The sequence below is a fragment of the Prosopis cineraria genome, unplaced genomic scaffold (genome assembly GCF_029017545.1).
Source record: "Prosopis cineraria cultivar Desert tree isolate PC_DT_omini unplaced genomic scaffold, ASM2901754v1 PC3, whole genome shotgun sequence".
NCBI lineage: Eukaryota > Viridiplantae > Streptophyta > Magnoliopsida > Fabales > Fabaceae > Prosopis > Prosopis cineraria.
Window position 1 is genome coordinate 11933270 of NW_026555334.1, and position 18885 is coordinate 11952154.

Below are 18885 nucleotides of genomic sequence, written 5' to 3' on the forward strand. Positions count from 1 at the left end.
TCCAGGAAATGATCTGGAAGTTACCTAATAACATTCACGACAGATTTCATAGCATTTTGAACAAAAAGAGAGAGGTAAATAAATAAATATATATATATATATATACAGAGAGAGAGAGAGAGAGAGAGAGAGAGATTGTCAGGTAAGACTATTATCCTAATCTACTTTTGTAAATGTCCTACCCACGGTGGGGTACAGTGGAAGAAAATCTTCAGTATAAAAGGGGCACGCAGGCCTCTAGTTTTTCAATCCTGTAATCCAAGTGTCTCTCTTTGAAACTTGTAACATGGATATTCTGTTAAAAGTGAAAATTTTCTGCACATTGGCTATTGTTCTTGGGCTATTTTGTGCAAAGCCTGTTGCATCTTCCAGACACAGGCAATATTGTCCCGGGAGTAAAATGAGTTCTGGAAATAATAATGAGGATCGCGTCAACAGCTTGCCTGGTCAGCCTCATGCAGATTTCCAGCACTTTGCTGGCTATGTCACTGCGAACGAAACTAATGGAAGAGCACTCTTTTACTGGTTTTACGAGGCCACCACCAAACCTCAAGAGAAACCCTTAGTGCTTTGGCTTAATGGAGGTAGGCATATGTATGTATGTATGTATGTCTGGAGCTGGAGGGAGCGAGTACTTCATTAATCTTTTTTTTTATCTTCCCTTAGATTTGGATCCTTTCTCATGTAATAATGTCATAGTCTCGTGAAGTAAGAGGCACTATATCTCTTTCTTTTCGTGACAATCATGTCACATGAGATAACACATGGCTTAACAGTATAGGAGTTATCTCTGGAGATCTGAGTTCGAATCAGAGTTAGAGACAAACTAATGAGATAAAACAAAGGAAAGCATAATGATAGAGTTTAACCTTTATGACGTTTGTTATATCATCCTTTTTCATAGTCTGAAATAGTTCAAACATATGTTGCTGATTTCATTAGCTGCTTTTCTTATGTGTGTTCTTGGCTAAGGTGACAAGGTGCTTTTTTGTTGCAGGTCCTGGGTGCTCTTCTGTGGGATATGGAGCAACGCAGGAGATTGGCCCGTTTTTAGTGGACAATGATGGCCTTAAATATAATAACTTCTCATGGAATAGAGGTATGACTTGTGAGGACCACGCAATTCAACTTTCTGGTGCAAACCCATCTCACTACTTTCCACGTAAAATTCTGAGATGAACATTAACTATTGTACATAGTGCGCCATTATTTGTCCCCACAACAATTATTAATATTGGTGTTGAGTATTCTTGATGTGTGTGTGATGATGCAGAAGCCAATGTTTTATTCGTGGAATCTCCTGTTGGTGTCGGCTTTTCCTACTCAAACACAACCAGTGATTATGAACATCTCGGAGATGACTTCACAGGTTACAAATCAATTAGCCTTAACATTGCATATTTAATGCCAGCCACTAATTGAGCTTTATCTGTCTTATTATTTCACTTTTGATAAAGGATGCTATATAATTCAATTGTTGTTTGTGACAGCTAATGATGCTTACAATTTTCTGCACAAGTGGTTTCTTAAGTTTCCATCTTATAGAACTAGGACGTTTTACATAGCAGGAGAGAGCTATGCAGGTATAGATTTATCTACAAGATCTTTGAACTACACACTATAACATACTCTTGTTTCTTAGTTTGATTTATCTCAAGATTGTTTGATGATGGAATATCCACATGTATGTATTTTCAGGAAAGTATGTACCAGAGCTTGCTGAGCTCATCGTTGATAGGAACAAGGACCCTTCGCTTCATATTGATCTTAAGGGTATCCTGGTATGGTCCTACATTATTTGAAAAGCGTTCTCTTGCTAGACAGGTGCTAGTTAATCAACATAGGCTCAGCCAAAGCATAAGGAATCTTTCTTTAAAAGAATATGTTCTTTATACTTCGACATGCATGTATGTAATTAACTTCCCATATGGCCCTTTGTGGGTTTTGAATATTATATCTATTACACACATCATATCCCACTAACACCACCTGACTTTCCACATTTTATGATTCTTTATTATCTATTTTTTTTTCAGAAGCATGATTTATAAAAATTATTAACCGATCAACATTTATTTCTTTAAAATAATCATACATGCATGTGTCAGAATTGAATTAGCCAATTAACCTGATATCAACATACACATTGAAAATAAGAACCTAAATTTTCTTAAATTTTGTTGGCAGCTGGGAAATCCAGAAACATCTGATGCTGAGGATTGGATGGGTATTGTGGACTATGCTTGGAGCCACGCCGTAATATCAGATGAAACTCATAGAGCAATCAGAGAAAGTTGTGACTTCAAAAGCAGTAACCCATGGAGCAACCAAACTTGTTGTGATGCTGTGGATGAATTGCTTGCACAGTACCACAAGATTGATATGTATAGCCTCTACACTCCTGTCTGCTTCGCCAATACTGCACATTCCAATGACCAATCTACGCAAGGCCTTATGAGTTACAAGCGCTCATCATTGAAAATGGTTAGTGAAGAAAAATTCTGAGACTAGCTATCACCTTCTTTTAATTATTTTAAGGATTCGTGTTTCAGTATGCGCCATGTGGATTTTCTTGAGCAGATGCCTAGGATCATGGGTGGTTTCGATCCATGTTTGGATGATTATGCCACAGCTTTCTATAACAGACCAGATGTTCAGAAGGCTCTTCATGCCAGTGATGGTCAGAGTCTTAAGAATTGGAGTATTTGCAAGTAAACCACTGTTTCACCTAATAATATACTCCCTCCGTTCAAAAAGATAAGGCATTTTTTAAGGAGTTGAATATTTAAAAATATAAGACATTTTTAATCTTTTGAGGTATAATCATTGTTTTTTTTTTCAAAAGTGCCCCTACTAATAATAACTTTATATTTATTGTAAGGTGTTTAATAAGAAAAAATATGGAAAGATAGGGTTAGTTAAAAAGTAGGTAACTATTTTATTTGGAGGTGAAATTCATTTAAAAATGCCTCACATTTTTTAACGAAGGGAGTATAAAATTTCCATTTTTTTAATTTTCCTTTAGCAAATATAATATTGTAATTATTACATGCAGCTTCAAGATATTCAACAATTGGGAAGATTCAAAGCCATCAGTTATCCCAATTTACAAGAAGCTAATCTCTGCAGGACTTAGAATCTGGGTTTACAGGTAATTAATTACCCTCTCTGAAGGCGCTGTGTTTAGAGTTTATATATATATTGTACATATGGGTCCCCCTTCCAGACAACATAGGGATATTGATTTATTTGTATTGATGATCAAAATTTATGGTTCAGTGGAGACACGGATGGTAGAGTGCCAGTACTGTCCACAAGATACAGCTTAAGTACTCTGAATTTGCGTATCACCAAGACATGGAGACCATGGTATCACGAGAAGGAGGTAGAATTAACCTTAATAATCTGGAGTTAATTACCATAATTTTAATTCATAATTAATTAATTGAGGTGGGTTTGTTTGTGGCTGAAAAAGGTAAGTGGGTGGTTTCAAGAATACGAGGGGCTTACTTTTGCAACATTTCGAGGAGCTGGACATGACGTGCCTAGTTTCAAACCAAGCAATTCACTTGCATTCTTCTCCTCCTTTCTGCTCGGACAGTCCCCACCAGAAACTAAATAAGACTCAACACTGATCCATATATATAGAGATGATGGCTATATATATATATATATATATATAGGTTTTGTAACTTCATATAAGAAGATTTTGGCCCTTGATTAAATAGCTCTGGTACGCTAGCAGGACGTCTTGTGTAACCTATGTATTTGGAGAATCAAAATCAAATATATATAATGGATAAGAAAGTATATCGAGTGTCCCCAAATAGATCTTATTTGATCAACTTTATATTATAGGAAAAGAATTTCAGAAGACATTCCACATAGATAAAGAGACAATTTTTAAGAGCTGTCCATATATCTAAAATGATTAATGAATTAAATAATGGTCCAAAGTATCATTGTCCTTATCAATTAATTCATATGTAGTCTTTATCCTTTTCATGCCCATGTAGTTTCTGTGATTTTTGTCTGTTTCAAAAGAAAATGAGAATTTCTCGTATCAAAGAATTTTATCAATTAGAAACTAGAAATCTTTTTATATGGATCCCAACAATAGTTAGATGATATTTGCTCATGGTATAGTAACGGGAGAATTTCGGCTAAAGACGATTGTAGAGATTTAAATTCAAGTAAATTCAAAAAATTTTAAAATTTTAGTTTAATTCAGGAGAAAAAAGTTAAAAGAATTTCAATGACAAAAAAAAATTAAAATACGCTTCACTTATTATACAGAATCACTGGTTGTTAATTTATGAATACGAGTTGATATGTCAATAATTATATAAGATTTGATATCAATATTTCAATCATAAGTAGCAAAATCAATTGTTAAATTGCTAACTTGTTAATTTACTAACATTAGTTATAAATTACTAATAGGTTTTATAATTTACAACTAATATTAGTAAATTAACAACGAATGTTACTAATTGTCTTACAAACGAATGTAATTTAAAAGTGACATTGATACATTAATAAATGCAGTAAAAAATTAATAATTAGTAATTTTGTGTAATAAGTGAACAACATTTTAATTTTTTTACTATCAAAATTCTTTTAAACCTATCTGAAATTAAGTCTCTATGATGATCCTTAACTGAAATTCTCTTTATAGGAATTTGTGAAAGTACGTAGTTGGAGAGTTGGAGTTAGCAAAAGGAATTCCCATAGCGGTTTTTGGCAAAAGAGACAAATGAAATATAATACGCGCACGCGCCGTACGCACAACAGATATGTATATTCTCAGAAATTATCCCAATTATAACAACCATGATATATAATTATTATATTTATATTGCAAGTACATGGCTAAAAATCAAGATAAAGATTCATCTCCATAACTAAAATATACACTTCACACCTTATCTCAAATATATATATAATACATATATACTTAAACTTTTTCTTGCACAGAACAAATAACAACACACTTCCCGCGCAAGTACATGACGAATATGCTGATATGCTAAGTATGCAAATATGTATCAGATATGGACACAAATATAGACACATGCAATATCATCTTTAGAGCTCTTTCTATATGAAGCCTCCCACAACTTTTGGTGGAATCAGGTATATTACATTTCTTAGGGTATACTGAGGAACTTGGATAGCAGCAACACCAAAGCACTTAGGTTTGCAGCACAATTTGAAGTCGGAGCTTAATATTCTTGCATCTTTCTTGTTTAGCCCTGAGTGAACAGCTACAACTTTAAGGCTCTTCTTCAAGCTTCTACTCAGAGGAAGATAGATTGCTTTGTCAATATCTTCCAGCAGGTCTGTCTTTGAGTCATAGCGATTGCTTGAGTTGTAAAACATCTGAAAGGCTTTCAAGCATGACAGATGAAATTGCTTGCTGGGTTTAGGCCAATCACACATTTCATCCATTAGAACATGCTCCATAAACTCTTTCTTCTTCTTCTCTATTATCTCTCTCACAAAAGCTATTGAATCTTCCATGTCCAACTCTGGATTCCCTATCAAGTTTATCAGAACAGAATTCACTTTCCCCTCCGGCTCTTCCTTCTGCCCGTACAGTAACCATGTTTTAGGTTCCATGAACACACTCAAAATAGCTATATATAAGTACAAGTTTTAAATTATTTGGGTATAAAAGTACCTGGTAGCTTTGTATATCATTCAATAAACGACAAATAACCATAAGCAATTTTGTGATGGTTTCATAGTGGGATGGCCTGAGCATGTCAATAGGTAAGCTGGGCTTCAGAAAGCAGGAAGCTGGAAGAACCAAGGTGTGCGCGGCAATGGAGATCATGCCTGTCTTAAGATGTTCATCAATGGAGGGTGTGTGTCCATTTCTGCTCCACTTTGCCTCTTCCAGCCACGAAAGAAATGTTTCATGCCACTTCACAGATTTAATTAATTACCACACTTAGATTGATAATTACTTTTAAAATTGAGTCACTAAACTAGGTAACTTACAAGATGTCGGAGACTACTTGTTATATCAGCTCCTTCTTTTTGGCGATATCTTTGAGCAGCTTCCCTCACAAGATCATCAAGAGCATCGCATATAACCTTGCTGCAGCTGCTCAAGCCCCCACTATCCCATCTATTTTTTATTAATCAGTGAAAAAAGGAACATTATTTCGATCAAAAGTGATAGTTAATTACGATCTAAAGTAAAACACTTCGATCACTTTTAATTAGGTTTATATACCTTCCTATTGCATCCAGGAGGTCATCAAGTTGAGGAAGAGAAGCTTTCATGTCAAAGAAATCATCAGCTACGGTAATGATGATGGCACTTTTTGCCGCTAACATTCTGACATGAGAGTCATGTTGTAGAGAACTGGCAGCAGCAGTAGCAGCGTAGTAACAGTATGCGGTTTTCTCTCTGCCAAAATCCCATACTTGTCAAGCCCAGTCTTCAGACCACCTATATTACTCACATGCTAATTAATTATTAGTTCTAACGAAGTAATTGTGAAGGTCATATTAATTTGGTCAGTTGAAGATATTTCTGGACATAAAATATGATATAGGAACGTTGTCCTGCATGCAAACCTTTTCAGTTCCTCCAACTCATTTTTGTAAAGTGATTGCCTAAACTCGTAGTTCTCCACAGCAAGTTGTAGTAGCTCGTCGTTGCAAAGGCATGATATCCTACGTATACAAGATATAATAAACTGCCAATAACCAGTCCCAGTAAATATATACATAAGCCAATTTCTGAATTTCATAGATATGGAAAGGAAAATAAGCAGAACGAGATCGACATCATAAACACATGCCTATTGTACGAGGTCTTTCCTTTCCAAAGAGCATTAACTTCACTTTCTTCTATCCACATTCAATGTTCCAAATGATCAAGCCGAGCAAGCCATGGAAGATTCAACTCATACTCAATCTACAAAGTAAAGCAAAACAAAATGAAGTGTGAATAGTCTATATCAGTGAATAGTCAATGTCTTTTCTGAGAAATCTAGCATTACGACAAACTATAAGTGGGGTTAATAAAGAAATTAAAATGGCCCATCTGCAATATTTAAGATAAATATTATTAATTAAAACCAATTTTTAAAAACAAGATCTTAATTAGGGCATTTAAATCTCATCTAAATCGTCGAGACCAACAAGGGATTTAATTTGTGAACGTGGCGATGCCCAGTTTTTGGATATTCTTAATTATGTATAGAAAAGTATTTGACCTGTGGTTGGTGGTCTCTATCCCTTGAAGTCATTTTCGCAAGTAATTTCCCGACAAAAGACCTTGCTTCCTCAAGTTGATATTCTTCGCAAAACATGACATTCGTGGCTCTGTACACATTTATCATGGCACTTGTGAAATATTCAGGATGTTTCTCCACATAACCTCGGATCTCTTTGTCACGTAAAAACCAGCAAAAGCTTGCAGCAGTAATTATTATATATGAAAAATATATTAATATAAGTAGTTATAAAACAAAACCCCGCAATGAAGCTTAATGTGTCAGTGATTATTAATCACGTATCAAGTAGCTAGCTATTATAATGGCATACATACATGGCGATATTCTATATCCGTACATCCTCAGAAGCTGAAATGCCAGAGAGTCTTTGTGAAGCTGTGGTGCAATCATATTGTAAGGTTTCACCCACGATTTTCGATCTATGAAATTCCTGCAAATCCAATCAAACAGGAACCTTAATTATTGATGACAGACCCATTTGTCAACTGGTCCGCCACAATATATATCTTCTACTGATCTTGGAGATGGGATTTTACCCGTTAATTTGAGCTAAGGTCTCATGGATCTCTTCTACAAAATACTGAGCCAACCCTAACTTTTCTATTTGATTGACCATGCACAGTTTTATAAGGTCCTCATCCATGGGATAAGTTTGTGGAACTGTACCAGTTAAATAGAAGTTACATGAAGATAGAAAAGAAGTATATCTTAACACGTTGGTTTTGTTAATTTTAGCATAAAAATGAGAAAAATAACTGTGAACCTCCATTCGGACATCTTTGAGCTACAGACTGTAAATAAATGAGGCACTCTTGCTTTCCTGTAACCATAAACGCTTTTGCTGTGGCAGAAGGTGACTGAAATAATGAGCCATCACCACTCAAATTGATTGATATGTCTTCTGTGGTTATATCGAACGATGGAGACAACGCTTCAAGATATGATAACAATGGAGGGTAATGCTGCCCCCCAAGTGTCTCCCTACAATTTCATTCAATAATAAGTTTCTTTAGTGAATTCTTCAAGTTAAAAAACTCAAACATAGTGTGTGTGTGTGTGTGCGCGTGCGTGCGTGCATACTGCATATGAAATCGCATACGACAATGAAGTACTACTTATTAAGAAACTTTTGCCGACAACTAAAGATGTACGATATTGTCTCCCGCACAGTTTCGGGGAAGACGACTTGTAAACACTTAGTCTCTGCAAGTTCAACCATGGCAGGTAGAAAAATGGCAAACCAATGAGGACAATGGTTTTTCACATCCTTCAGTAGCTTCTCAGAATTTGTTTCAATGAATGACAATCCTGAGAAATCAGAGAAGCCGTCAAATCTTTAATTCAACAGAAGTATTGAAATATCGATCAACCAAATAAGCTGGGGATATATACCTTTCTGCACAAGAACCGGCCCAGTATTCCACATTTTGAGGGCAACAATGGAAGCAAGAGTGGCAGGTAGGGCTTCAATGGTGGGGTTGCCGAGCGCATCACACTGTCCCCAAAACCCTTGTTCCTTCTGATTGTGTAGCAGCCAGTTCAAGCAATTCCTGAACGTGGGCTGCAAATTACAGTGATCAGGTTCAGGGCAAGAATCAGGGATCATAGCTAACCATGCTGTGTCATACGCGGAAGGACTCACGAAAGAGTAGGGATCGATGTATATTGAGAACATCGTCCCCTTAATCTTTTGGGCTCTGCATTTGATGTGGGATAAAGAGGAATCCGATAGCATTTAAAATCAATAAACGTAAGTGGAAGAAGAAAGCAGTTTGGATTGCCAATGGATTGTTGCTAAGTTATGTTCGTGAAGCAAGCTACGTACTGTATTTATAGTGCTTTGCATGAACGTTACTGCTTATGAACGCACATGGCCTCGTGTTTTACGAATCAGTCCGACTAATATGGTCCTCCATAATCAGCTCGGGACTTAGACAAACCAACTAGTGGCCCAGAAATCTAGCCAGCACGGTGGCCCCGAAAACAGAGAAAAAGCAAAAACAAATGCAAAGGACAAGACTAGCTTGAATGTATCTAGTACTGGATACCTGCAAGAAAGACCCTCTCCAATGTGTACTCCAAGACTCCTTTGCGGCTGAGAGAAATTTCGGCTTCCTAGATAGGTGCATCTTCTCAAATGACACAGCGAATCACTTGTAGAACTAACTCAAATTCACATGAGTTGTAAAGATTCTAACCAATTAAACAAGTAGTTGTAGATTCTCATTCTTTATGTATGTAGTAATTTAATTAAGTATGAGATATTTATCATTTTCCATCTAACCCTCATTACAACAATAAAAAAAAGGAAAAAAAAAAGAGTAGAGGGAACATTAAAATATAAAAAAGTAAATCAATTATAAATATATAAGCTTAAAAATATCTAATCAAATGACTTAAACTATTTTAGTAAATCATATACTATGCTTAAGCATATTTAATATAAAAAATCTAGTAACCATATCCCTAACACACAAAAACAAAATATATAGATAAAAAATAAAGCTTTTAAGATATCAAATATTCTCATTCCTTTACTTAACATGATTAGCTTTTTAATTTTGTCCTTAAATAATACTTGTCTTGTTTCAAGCTTTTAGGTTTAATAATGATAATGACTTATTTTTAATAATCCCACCTTTTAATTGCCTCCAAGTATTAAATGTTGCGATGTTGAGTGAAGGGCAAGAATGAAAAACAAAAAATAATTGATACATTATACTTCCTCCATCCCAAAACATAAAATATTTTGAAAATATTAAGATTTCATTAAATAAGTTTATTCTTATATTACTATTTATTTCTCTATTTAATTTTCATCCCTCTCTCTTTTCAATACCTCTTAAATTATAAGTATTTTTTCTCAATTAATTTTAATTCAAGATATAAACAACTTAATATTGATACGTGAGATTTCGTCAAAAGTGTCATTAATTTGAAATTGAGGGAGTATTATTCTTGGTTGAAATCGGCGTATCCTAGAAAGACGACAAAAGAAAACGTAGGGATGAAAAACATTATCCAAAGATGCTAATGGGTGTGTTTGGATTTTAATTGAAAAAAATTGATTAAGAAAAAAATTGATTATTAGAATGTGATGGTGTTTGGATAAATTTTCAAAAATTGATTATGATATTGATTTTTTAAAATGGAATAAATTTTAACTTATTCCAAATGGAGTTTTAAAACCAAATGGAGTTTGAAAAAATTGGGGTGTTCGGATAAAAATTTTTAAAACCATGATTTTGAATCCAAAATTAATTCTAAAAGGGTATCCAAATAGGCCCAATGTCTATTGTGGCCAGTAAAAGGTACTACATACTAGCTAGCGTGTGTTTCTCGTCACCTTGGACTTTTGCATCAGAAAGAGCCTCATGATCGTGACCTGCCAGGCTTCGAAGTCTGAATTGATGTATTGGAATCGGCTGCATTCAAAACAAACAGTGCCATATATTGTCCACACTATGGAGACCCTGATTGTTTTATTATGAAGAATGTTAACTGTAACTAGAACATGCATGGAGGCTGGAGCAATTCTAGCTATAAAGAAGGACCATAACATTAAAATTGGGAATGACATATAATGATTTTGTCTAGTGAATTTGGGAGTAAGAGTTGGAAATTTTAGTTGTGACTCCCAATTTTTCAAACAAATTAAATTTGTGATCAAGTTTCGGCACTTTTGGATCCTCAAACTTGATTTTGACTATGATTTGAGAGTAGAACCTAATTGTCATTAATTTAATACTTTGATATCTAAATGATACTTTCTCTAAAATTTATGATAAGTTGTAAGATTAGGATCTCTATTATTTATAAACTAATTGTGGAGTAAAATACAAAACTGGGACAAGAAGAGAGTACGTAGGAGTGATTCTTTAGAAACGACCTTGTCGGATTTTGCCTCCTTCGCTAGTCCCACCATATTTATGCCTTTTTTCATGATTCACATTGTCACGAGAGTTGGCAATGTTACACATGGTTCGGTTTAATTAGAGAACACTTTAATTTAGAAATAGCAATTCAGGTATTATTCAAAACCACAGCTTAATTAGTTGGTCTTCACTCTTGCGATGCTATTTCTCCTCATGTAAGAAATTTGGCAATTCACATCCCCATTTTTCTTAATATTACGTTATAATACCTTGTTTGGTAGTATGGAAAAGATTTTGACAAAAGCGGAAATGAAAGAGAGGTGAAAACAAGTTTTCAAAAGATGATTAGTATGCACATAGAATTAAGTCATTTTTATATTAAGGAAGTAGGTTCCATCAAAATTGACGGATCCAGATTCTCTGAAAAAAAAAAGTTAATTAAGATCTATCATCATACCAAACTTCTCTAATTGCAATTTCATGCTACTCAATAGGGCATAAATTTGCCACAATATTTTTCATTGTTGGATCTTCTATAGATGAGCCCATTACCAGAAACGTGTAAACGTTAACCACGCCCATAGAGGCCCATTTTTGGAGGCCTATTTCATATCCTGGCCCTGTTATTTGTTATTCTTAGGCCCCGTCCTTCTGGTCTCAGCGTAGAACGCTAAAAATAAAAATAAATGTATATGATACATTTAGAAAATTTGAGATAAAATTTACATAGAGAAATTAAATGTGGAGTCACATACTAAAATTTTATTATATATGTCATTAATTTATTAAAAAAATGTACAAATATAGATATAAGAAATCTATTTTACGGTCAGGAAATGACTCATTGCAAAGTGGGTATTATAAAAATATTGACGATAACACCATCGCTAATTGGCATGCTAACGAGAAAATTAAACTATTTATCAGTGAGGTTAATCATTTTTATTTTTAGCTTAATTATTAGCGGACCATAATTAAGTAGCGATTTTAGTTAATCTGGCGCAAAAACCCTTTCAGATCCGAAGCTCGTTATCAGTATTATGATATTTTTTATGTTAAAATGAATACATTAAAAATATTAATTAGTTTAATAGAAATAAAAAGAAACATTTTTACAGATCTAAACACCAAAATATAAGTATCCGTCATCACATTTAAAATAATGCAATCTCTTATAATGAATACTACTCGCGAATCGGGATTTTGAATATTTAATTCATTGTTTCAGACAATTATTATATTTAAAATTTTAAATAAATGTAACAACATAAAATAGAATTAATAATATGAGTCAACCAACAATTTGTAGGTTGGCCAGCAGCAGATTACAAGTTTTGTTAGGACGGGTTGGCATAACCTGCATCTTATGCCGGTTATATATAGGCCAACCAACTAATCCACCAAAAAATAAATTAATATTTTTAAATTTTCAAAATAATAAATTCATCTCTTTTAAGGTTTTTTTTTTGGTAAAACTCTAGAATCAAACACACCATAAGGGGGAAAATTTACTTAACATGTTTGGTCTAAGGAGGGATGGAAGGGAGGGAAGGAAAGGGATAAAAAAAATAGAGAGATGAGGCGAAAATTTTTTAAAAATATTTCCCTCCTCTTCGCTCCTATATATTTTCTTTATTAAGTTTTTGGCCCATATTTATATTTTCTAAATTATCATTATTAAAATTTTGCTTCCCATTTCTAGAAACTAAACAGACTGCATGAATTTGAATTAGTGATGGTTGAATACTGTGAGATAGTTTGTTAGGAAAAGATAAAAATTGATTATCAGTGAATATTTTGAAATTTCAAGTTATATTAAAAATAATATAGAATATATATCTATATTATTGTTACTATTATCATCATTATTATTATTTGCATCTATTATTCCATATCTTTGTTTTAAACTAATTATTGCGGGAATATTTTTGGAGGGCATGCACATCTCATTAAGAATTTAATTATTGTTATATATTTAAAATTTGAATAATATCTTTTTAATTAAGCTAGATTAATCCTTTTATTATCAGGTGGTCCAAGCACATCCTGGTAATATTATTATATTTATGTTGCATGGTGCGATCTGATGTGAATTATGATTTCTCAAAATGTGAATAAATAAGGAGGAGCAAAAATGATGATGGAGTGATTATCACACAGGAAAAGGAGCCAAGGGTGAGTGAGTCTCTATCTTTTTATTAAAAAATAATAAGTGGGCCAACTCATTCAAATTATATGAGGTGAGCTAAATCTAACCTGTATAAAAATGAATTCATTTTTCTTCAACTCAACCTACTTATTTTTGCTGATTGGCGGGTTGAATCTATAAATTCAACTCATATTATCAGCTCTAACATAAAATTAGTTCAAGAAGCTAAGACAAGATGAGTTGTGAACTTGTGATATGAATAGTGCCAAAATAAGGGGTTCGTGTGGGGCAAGGTCTAAGGACTACTATTTTTCTTTAAATTTTCTATTATAAAATTCTTATAAATTTATAAATCGCATATATAATCTCATTATTCTCCAACTATGCTGTGGCCAAACAAACAAACGAAATCTGCAACATATAATATTTGATCCCATATTTTGCATTTGTGAGATCCATATAGGGTCAAGAGACGAAGATCACAAAGAGTGACATTTAAAATCGATGTGTGACGATGACAAAATTATTGCAGATGAAAGCGTTAACAATGAAAATGACTCCTATTGAAAGCTCTTTTGTTTTGATTCTGTAAAAGGGAAGTACTTATCCATTAAGGAGTCTAACTAATTAATTAGGTTTAAGTCAAGATTTATCTTAATAACGATGAGTCATACATATAGCTCTCACTCAATTCTTATCCACTTATGTAATTGATTATGCTCTATAATCAATTCTATATAATCTATTTTTTCCATGACAAATTAACTATTTCATGTGTCCCAGTCAGCACATAGTTTCATGCTCAACTTGGCCTCTTGTTACAGTTACTGCCTTTTAAATTTCATACTTTCAAGTTCCGTACCTAATTAGTTATTCTTTAAGTTGCCCATTCGATTTTATTATGTTGGAAGCTTAAAAAAATAACACACCAAAATACACACACACACTCAATATATAAGTACTAGATTTCATGACATAATCATAAATTTATTAGTGAAACATCTCAATGTGAGTAGATTTAACTTGATGTGAAAAAAAGTAAAAAAATCAAAACTCTCATATCAATCAGTCGAGAGAATTGAACTAGTTTAAATATGCAATTTTAAGTTTGAATCTTGAGATATACAATCATATTGAATAAAAATATTAAAAGTATATATGCCTTCAAGATATCAGTGAAGCCATCGTTGATAAAAAGTGTAAAAATGAATAAATGATTTCGCACAACAAAAGTTTAGTTTATTGTACTTGTATGTATCGTTTTGCACTTCCAGTCCCAAGTAAATCAATCAAGGATTATCTCTTTCAAATTATAAAATTATTTTAATAAAATATTTATCTTAAGTTAGCATTTAATATGCACACTTTAAGATAAAATGATTCAGCATTTAATAACTTTCCCAACATTTAATAGAAAAAAAAGAGTAAAAATAAAAACAAAAACAAGGGAGATCCCATATAAATAGAATAAAAAGAATATTCTCTCTACCCTATAGACTAGAGTATATAATTTGGTTCCATTCCTTGATTTTTTCTATTGTCCATATTGTCTTTGTTGATATCAGTTTCACGGGGTCGGCCGTTATCGTTGTTTTACCCTGTTTCTGGAGCTTTGTTCAATTTACTTAACAGATATAATTTTACGCATCAACAATGTAAAATTATAAAAACTTTAATTTGTTTCGGGTTAGTGTTATCCCTAGAAGTTCCATATTGATGGTTCATATAATTTCATTGCCAAATTGAGTCTCAATATTATATTAATAACCATAATTCGGCCAAAAAATATTAATAACAATCATGAAAATGAATCGTCATGCGATAATGAGATATGTGGAAAAAATTGTTTTAGCGGTTACTAAGGTGTGGTGGGAGCCAATAATTTGGCGATACATCAGAGGGAGACTTAATTTTCAACGAAGAAGATAAGAAGACAACAACATTGGTGCTTTCTCGAGAGCCAATGCGATGGCGATACATTAGAGCTAATCACACAAACTGTAATTAATTCTCATTATAATATATTCTCGAATTAAAATCCACACGTCTAATCCTAACGCGCTTTCATATTATAGTCATCAAAACTTTGATTTTGATCCCCCAATTAATATTCATACGTCATTACATAGAAAGGTGATCAGGCACTAATTCACCCACTAATTAATTATTCTCCTTTTGCATGTCGGTATGTGTCATAATTCCTATTCTAATTATTATTTTCAACTCATTTATTACGTTCCTTCACACCTAAAATTCAATAATCTTTAGTGCTAATCATTTTTTGTCTTGATTATAAAACCATACCCACAACTTTAATTTGCATATAAAAGCTACGACATCGTCTTTATTCTTCGTCACACATCCATCATTAGTTTGAACTAATTAACCCAGCTAATAAATTTTAATAATCACATTCTTTTTATATAATAATAATATCTAATATCTGACAGTACTATATCACGTGTGTACTGATTAATTCTGAAGAGCACTCTGGAAAGTATTACTATTTAGAATCTAAGAGCGTTCCTAAAGATTATCACTTTTAAAAATTTTTAATTTTAAAATTTTTAAGTGCACTTTTTTATGAAACGTTCTAGTAGGCTTAATTTATAGGGGACTTAAAAAAAATGCTTTAATAAGTTCCACATCAACTTATAGAAATGCTTTTTAAAAAAGTGTTCTTAAAAATTTGTTCTGAAACATAAATTTTACGGTTTTGTGATTCAATTATTATTATTGGATTTTAAATTAGAGTGACACTTTTATTATGCCCCTGAAAAGGGTTGATTTTCAAAAATAAAAAACATTAGAAAACAATTATATAAAAAGTATTCGAAACTAATAATTATATATAATTAATGTTGATGCCGTACTAGTGTTGTGGTCTTTTTCTTTGAAATTGTAAAATATTCTACTATAACTTTGACTTGAGGTAGTTAAGCTGGACCTAGCTAGGACAATCATATATTATGCGTCAGCATAGAATTAATTTGTAATTTGTGAAATGAATTTAGAGAATAATATGTTCCGAAGAAAACTCAGATCCATCATGCCCCAGAAAAAAAACATCACATCTATCGTTGGTAAAACAAAAAACAAAAAAAAAAATCCCATCTATCAAGATTAATTCTCAAGTAATCATTTATACTCCACCCAATAAAAATGTAACAATTCAAATCAAAAAAAAAAATTTAAGGATCACTATGTAATATTTATATGAGATAAAGATTAAATATTTCATAATAGCTCTGCAATGCTCTATCCTTCTTACATATTAATTTCATAAGTGAAAAGATTAAAATGTCCCTCAAATAGTTAAAAATATAAAAACAAAAAGAAATCCCACCATCACGGACCATCGGACCACCACCAGCGGTGAGGTCACCAGAGCTCCTGTTGTCGGTGGTAGGTCACCAGAGCTCTAATGGTGATATTTTATTTAAAAAATGAGATTTTTAGGTGGAACTCTTGACTCTTAATTACCTAAAAAGCTTGACGCCCACTAAGCCACCAAGCTCTTTAATAAGTTATAGTAAAAAAAATATAAGTAATAAATGAAACACAAAATCACTTTCATATAATAACGTAATGATATATTGTTAATTTTTGAATAGAACTTGTTATTTTACAAATATTATTTGTTAATCTAACGTGAATAATTGCAAATTGAGGGTTTTAAAACTTCACTTATTTTACTTATTAAATATTCTAATGTATTGTTATCAATCATGAATGGGTTATTGTCCAAACCAAACGGATACTTGTTAATGAATGACTAACACATATAATTAAATCTTTCATATAAATTTTTCTAACTTGTTAAAATCATAATAGATTGTTGTTAATTTCAAATCAATTATTATTATTTTATAAATGTTACTTGTTAATCTGACGTGAACAATTACAAATTGGAGACGTTAACAATACATTAAGATGTTTAACAAATAAAATGAATGAAGTTTTAAAGTCCTCAATTTGTAATTGTCCACATCAGATTAATAAATATCATTTATAAAATAACAACAGTTTATCTAAAATTAGCAAGAATCTATTATAGTTTTAACAAATTAAAAAAATTGACAAAAAGTGTTTAATTGTATGTGTTAATCATTGATTAACAAGTATCCGTTTTGTTTTGACAATAACTTATTCGTAATTGACAACAATACATTGAAACGTTAAACAAATAAAATGAGTGAAGTTTTAAAGCCTCTAATTTGTAATTGTCCACGTTAGATTAACAAATAACATTTATAAAATAATGACAATTTATTTAAAATTAACAATAATATATTATGATTTTAATAACTTAGAAAAATTAATAAAAAAGGTTTAATTGTACGTGTTAGTCATTTATTAATAAGTATTCATTTGATCTTGACAACCTATTCATGATTGACAACAATACATTAGAATGTTTAACAAGTAAAATGAATAAAGTTTAAAGCCTCCAATTTATAATTGTTCACGTCAGATTAATAAGTAACATTTGTAAATTAACAAGCTCCATTCAGCAGTTAACAACATACCATTATGTTATTACATGAAAGTGATTTTGTGCTTATATTTATATTTTTTTTGGTATATGTTATTAAAAGGCTTGTAGCTTTTTAGGTGGCCAACGGTCATGGCATCAAACTTTCTTTTAGCCATCTAAAAACCTTATTTCTTAAGTAAAATGTCACCAGCGATCTCGTCGCCGATGGTGGTCCAACGAACAACAATAGTGGGATTTCTTTTTTTTTTCTTTTAACTATTTGAAGGGCATTTCAATCTTTTTGCTTATGAAATTAATATGTAAAAAGGACCAGAGGAATGCAAAGCTATTATGAAATCATTTAGTCCTTATCTCATAAATATCACACAGTGGTCTTTAAATGATAGTTTTCCTTCAGATTATTATAATCCCATGTGGCATGCTTTAATTTATATTTGTATTATTATTTAAAAAGTATCAGGATCATGCCTCCCCATTTTCTTCACTGGCCACGGTATTTTTTTTTACTTTTTTAAGATAAAAATATAAATTTTTTAAACAAACATTTTATATAATACTTCATTGCTCAAAAAATATTAAAGAGAGAATATATTAAAAAAATAATATAAAAATATTATTAATAAAACTTTATTTCTATCAAAGTATCTTATATTTTAAAATATTAATTTTTTTAAAAATGTCTTATAATTTAAAATGAAGATAGTATTATGTTCCTTCACACATAAAGATTTTAGTGCTAATCAATTTTTATTTTGATTATAAAACCATACCAATTTTGCATATAAAAGCTATGACACCATCACATTCTTTTTATATGTTCTCTTCATCCTAAATTATAAAATAATTTAAAATAAAATTTTACATACCAATAAAATAAAATAATAATATTTTACCAACATACTTTTTTAAATAAAAATATAAAATTTTAAAATACTCTTACATAATTAATAATTATGTTATAATATTATTTCAATTATCTCCTCATTTAAAAGGTAATATTAAAAAATATTATTATTAAAAATTTTTTTATATTATGATATAGTTTGAGACAAAAAATTCCTCCCAACCACTGTATATAATTTGGGATAGAGGGGGTGATAATTATCT

The 18885-nt window shown here is 31.8% G+C and overlaps 1 protein-coding gene and 1 pseudogene across 1 annotated transcript; one reads left to right on the top strand and one right to left on the bottom strand.

Annotated features, from left to right (window-relative positions):
• The first annotated feature begins 276 nt into the window (after positions 1-276).
• Positions 277-3807, top strand: LOC129307139 (serine carboxypeptidase-like 31). Its single transcript, XM_054948020.1, has 10 exons — positions 277-584; positions 998-1099; positions 1274-1369; positions 1491-1583; positions 1699-1781; positions 2188-2484; positions 2581-2711; positions 3056-3151; positions 3280-3385; positions 3476-3807. Exons 1-10 carry the CDS (start codon positions 287-289, stop codon positions 3620-3622), a joined length of 1449 nt encoding a protein of 482 aa, XP_054803995.1. The 5' UTR covers positions 277-286; the 3' UTR covers positions 3623-3807.
• Positions 3808-5100: 1293 nt separating this feature from the next.
• Positions 5101-8991, bottom strand: LOC129305402 ((E,E)-geranyllinalool synthase-like; annotated as a pseudogene).
• Between the last annotated feature and the right edge of the window lie 9894 nt (positions 8992-18885).

Coding starts and splice junctions, on each gene's coding strand:
- LOC129307139 (XM_054948020.1), top strand. CDS start 287: ATGGATATTCTGTTAAAAGTGAAAATTTTCTGCACATTGGCTATTGTT. Junction 1,782..2,187: donor TTGATCTTAAGGGTATCCTG/GTATGGTCCTAC, acceptor TTTTGTTGGCAG/CTGGGAAATCCAGAAACATC. Junction 3,386..3,475: donor CATGGTATCACGAGAAGGAG/GTAGAATTAACC, acceptor TGGCTGAAAAAG/GTAAGTGGGTGGTTTCAAGA.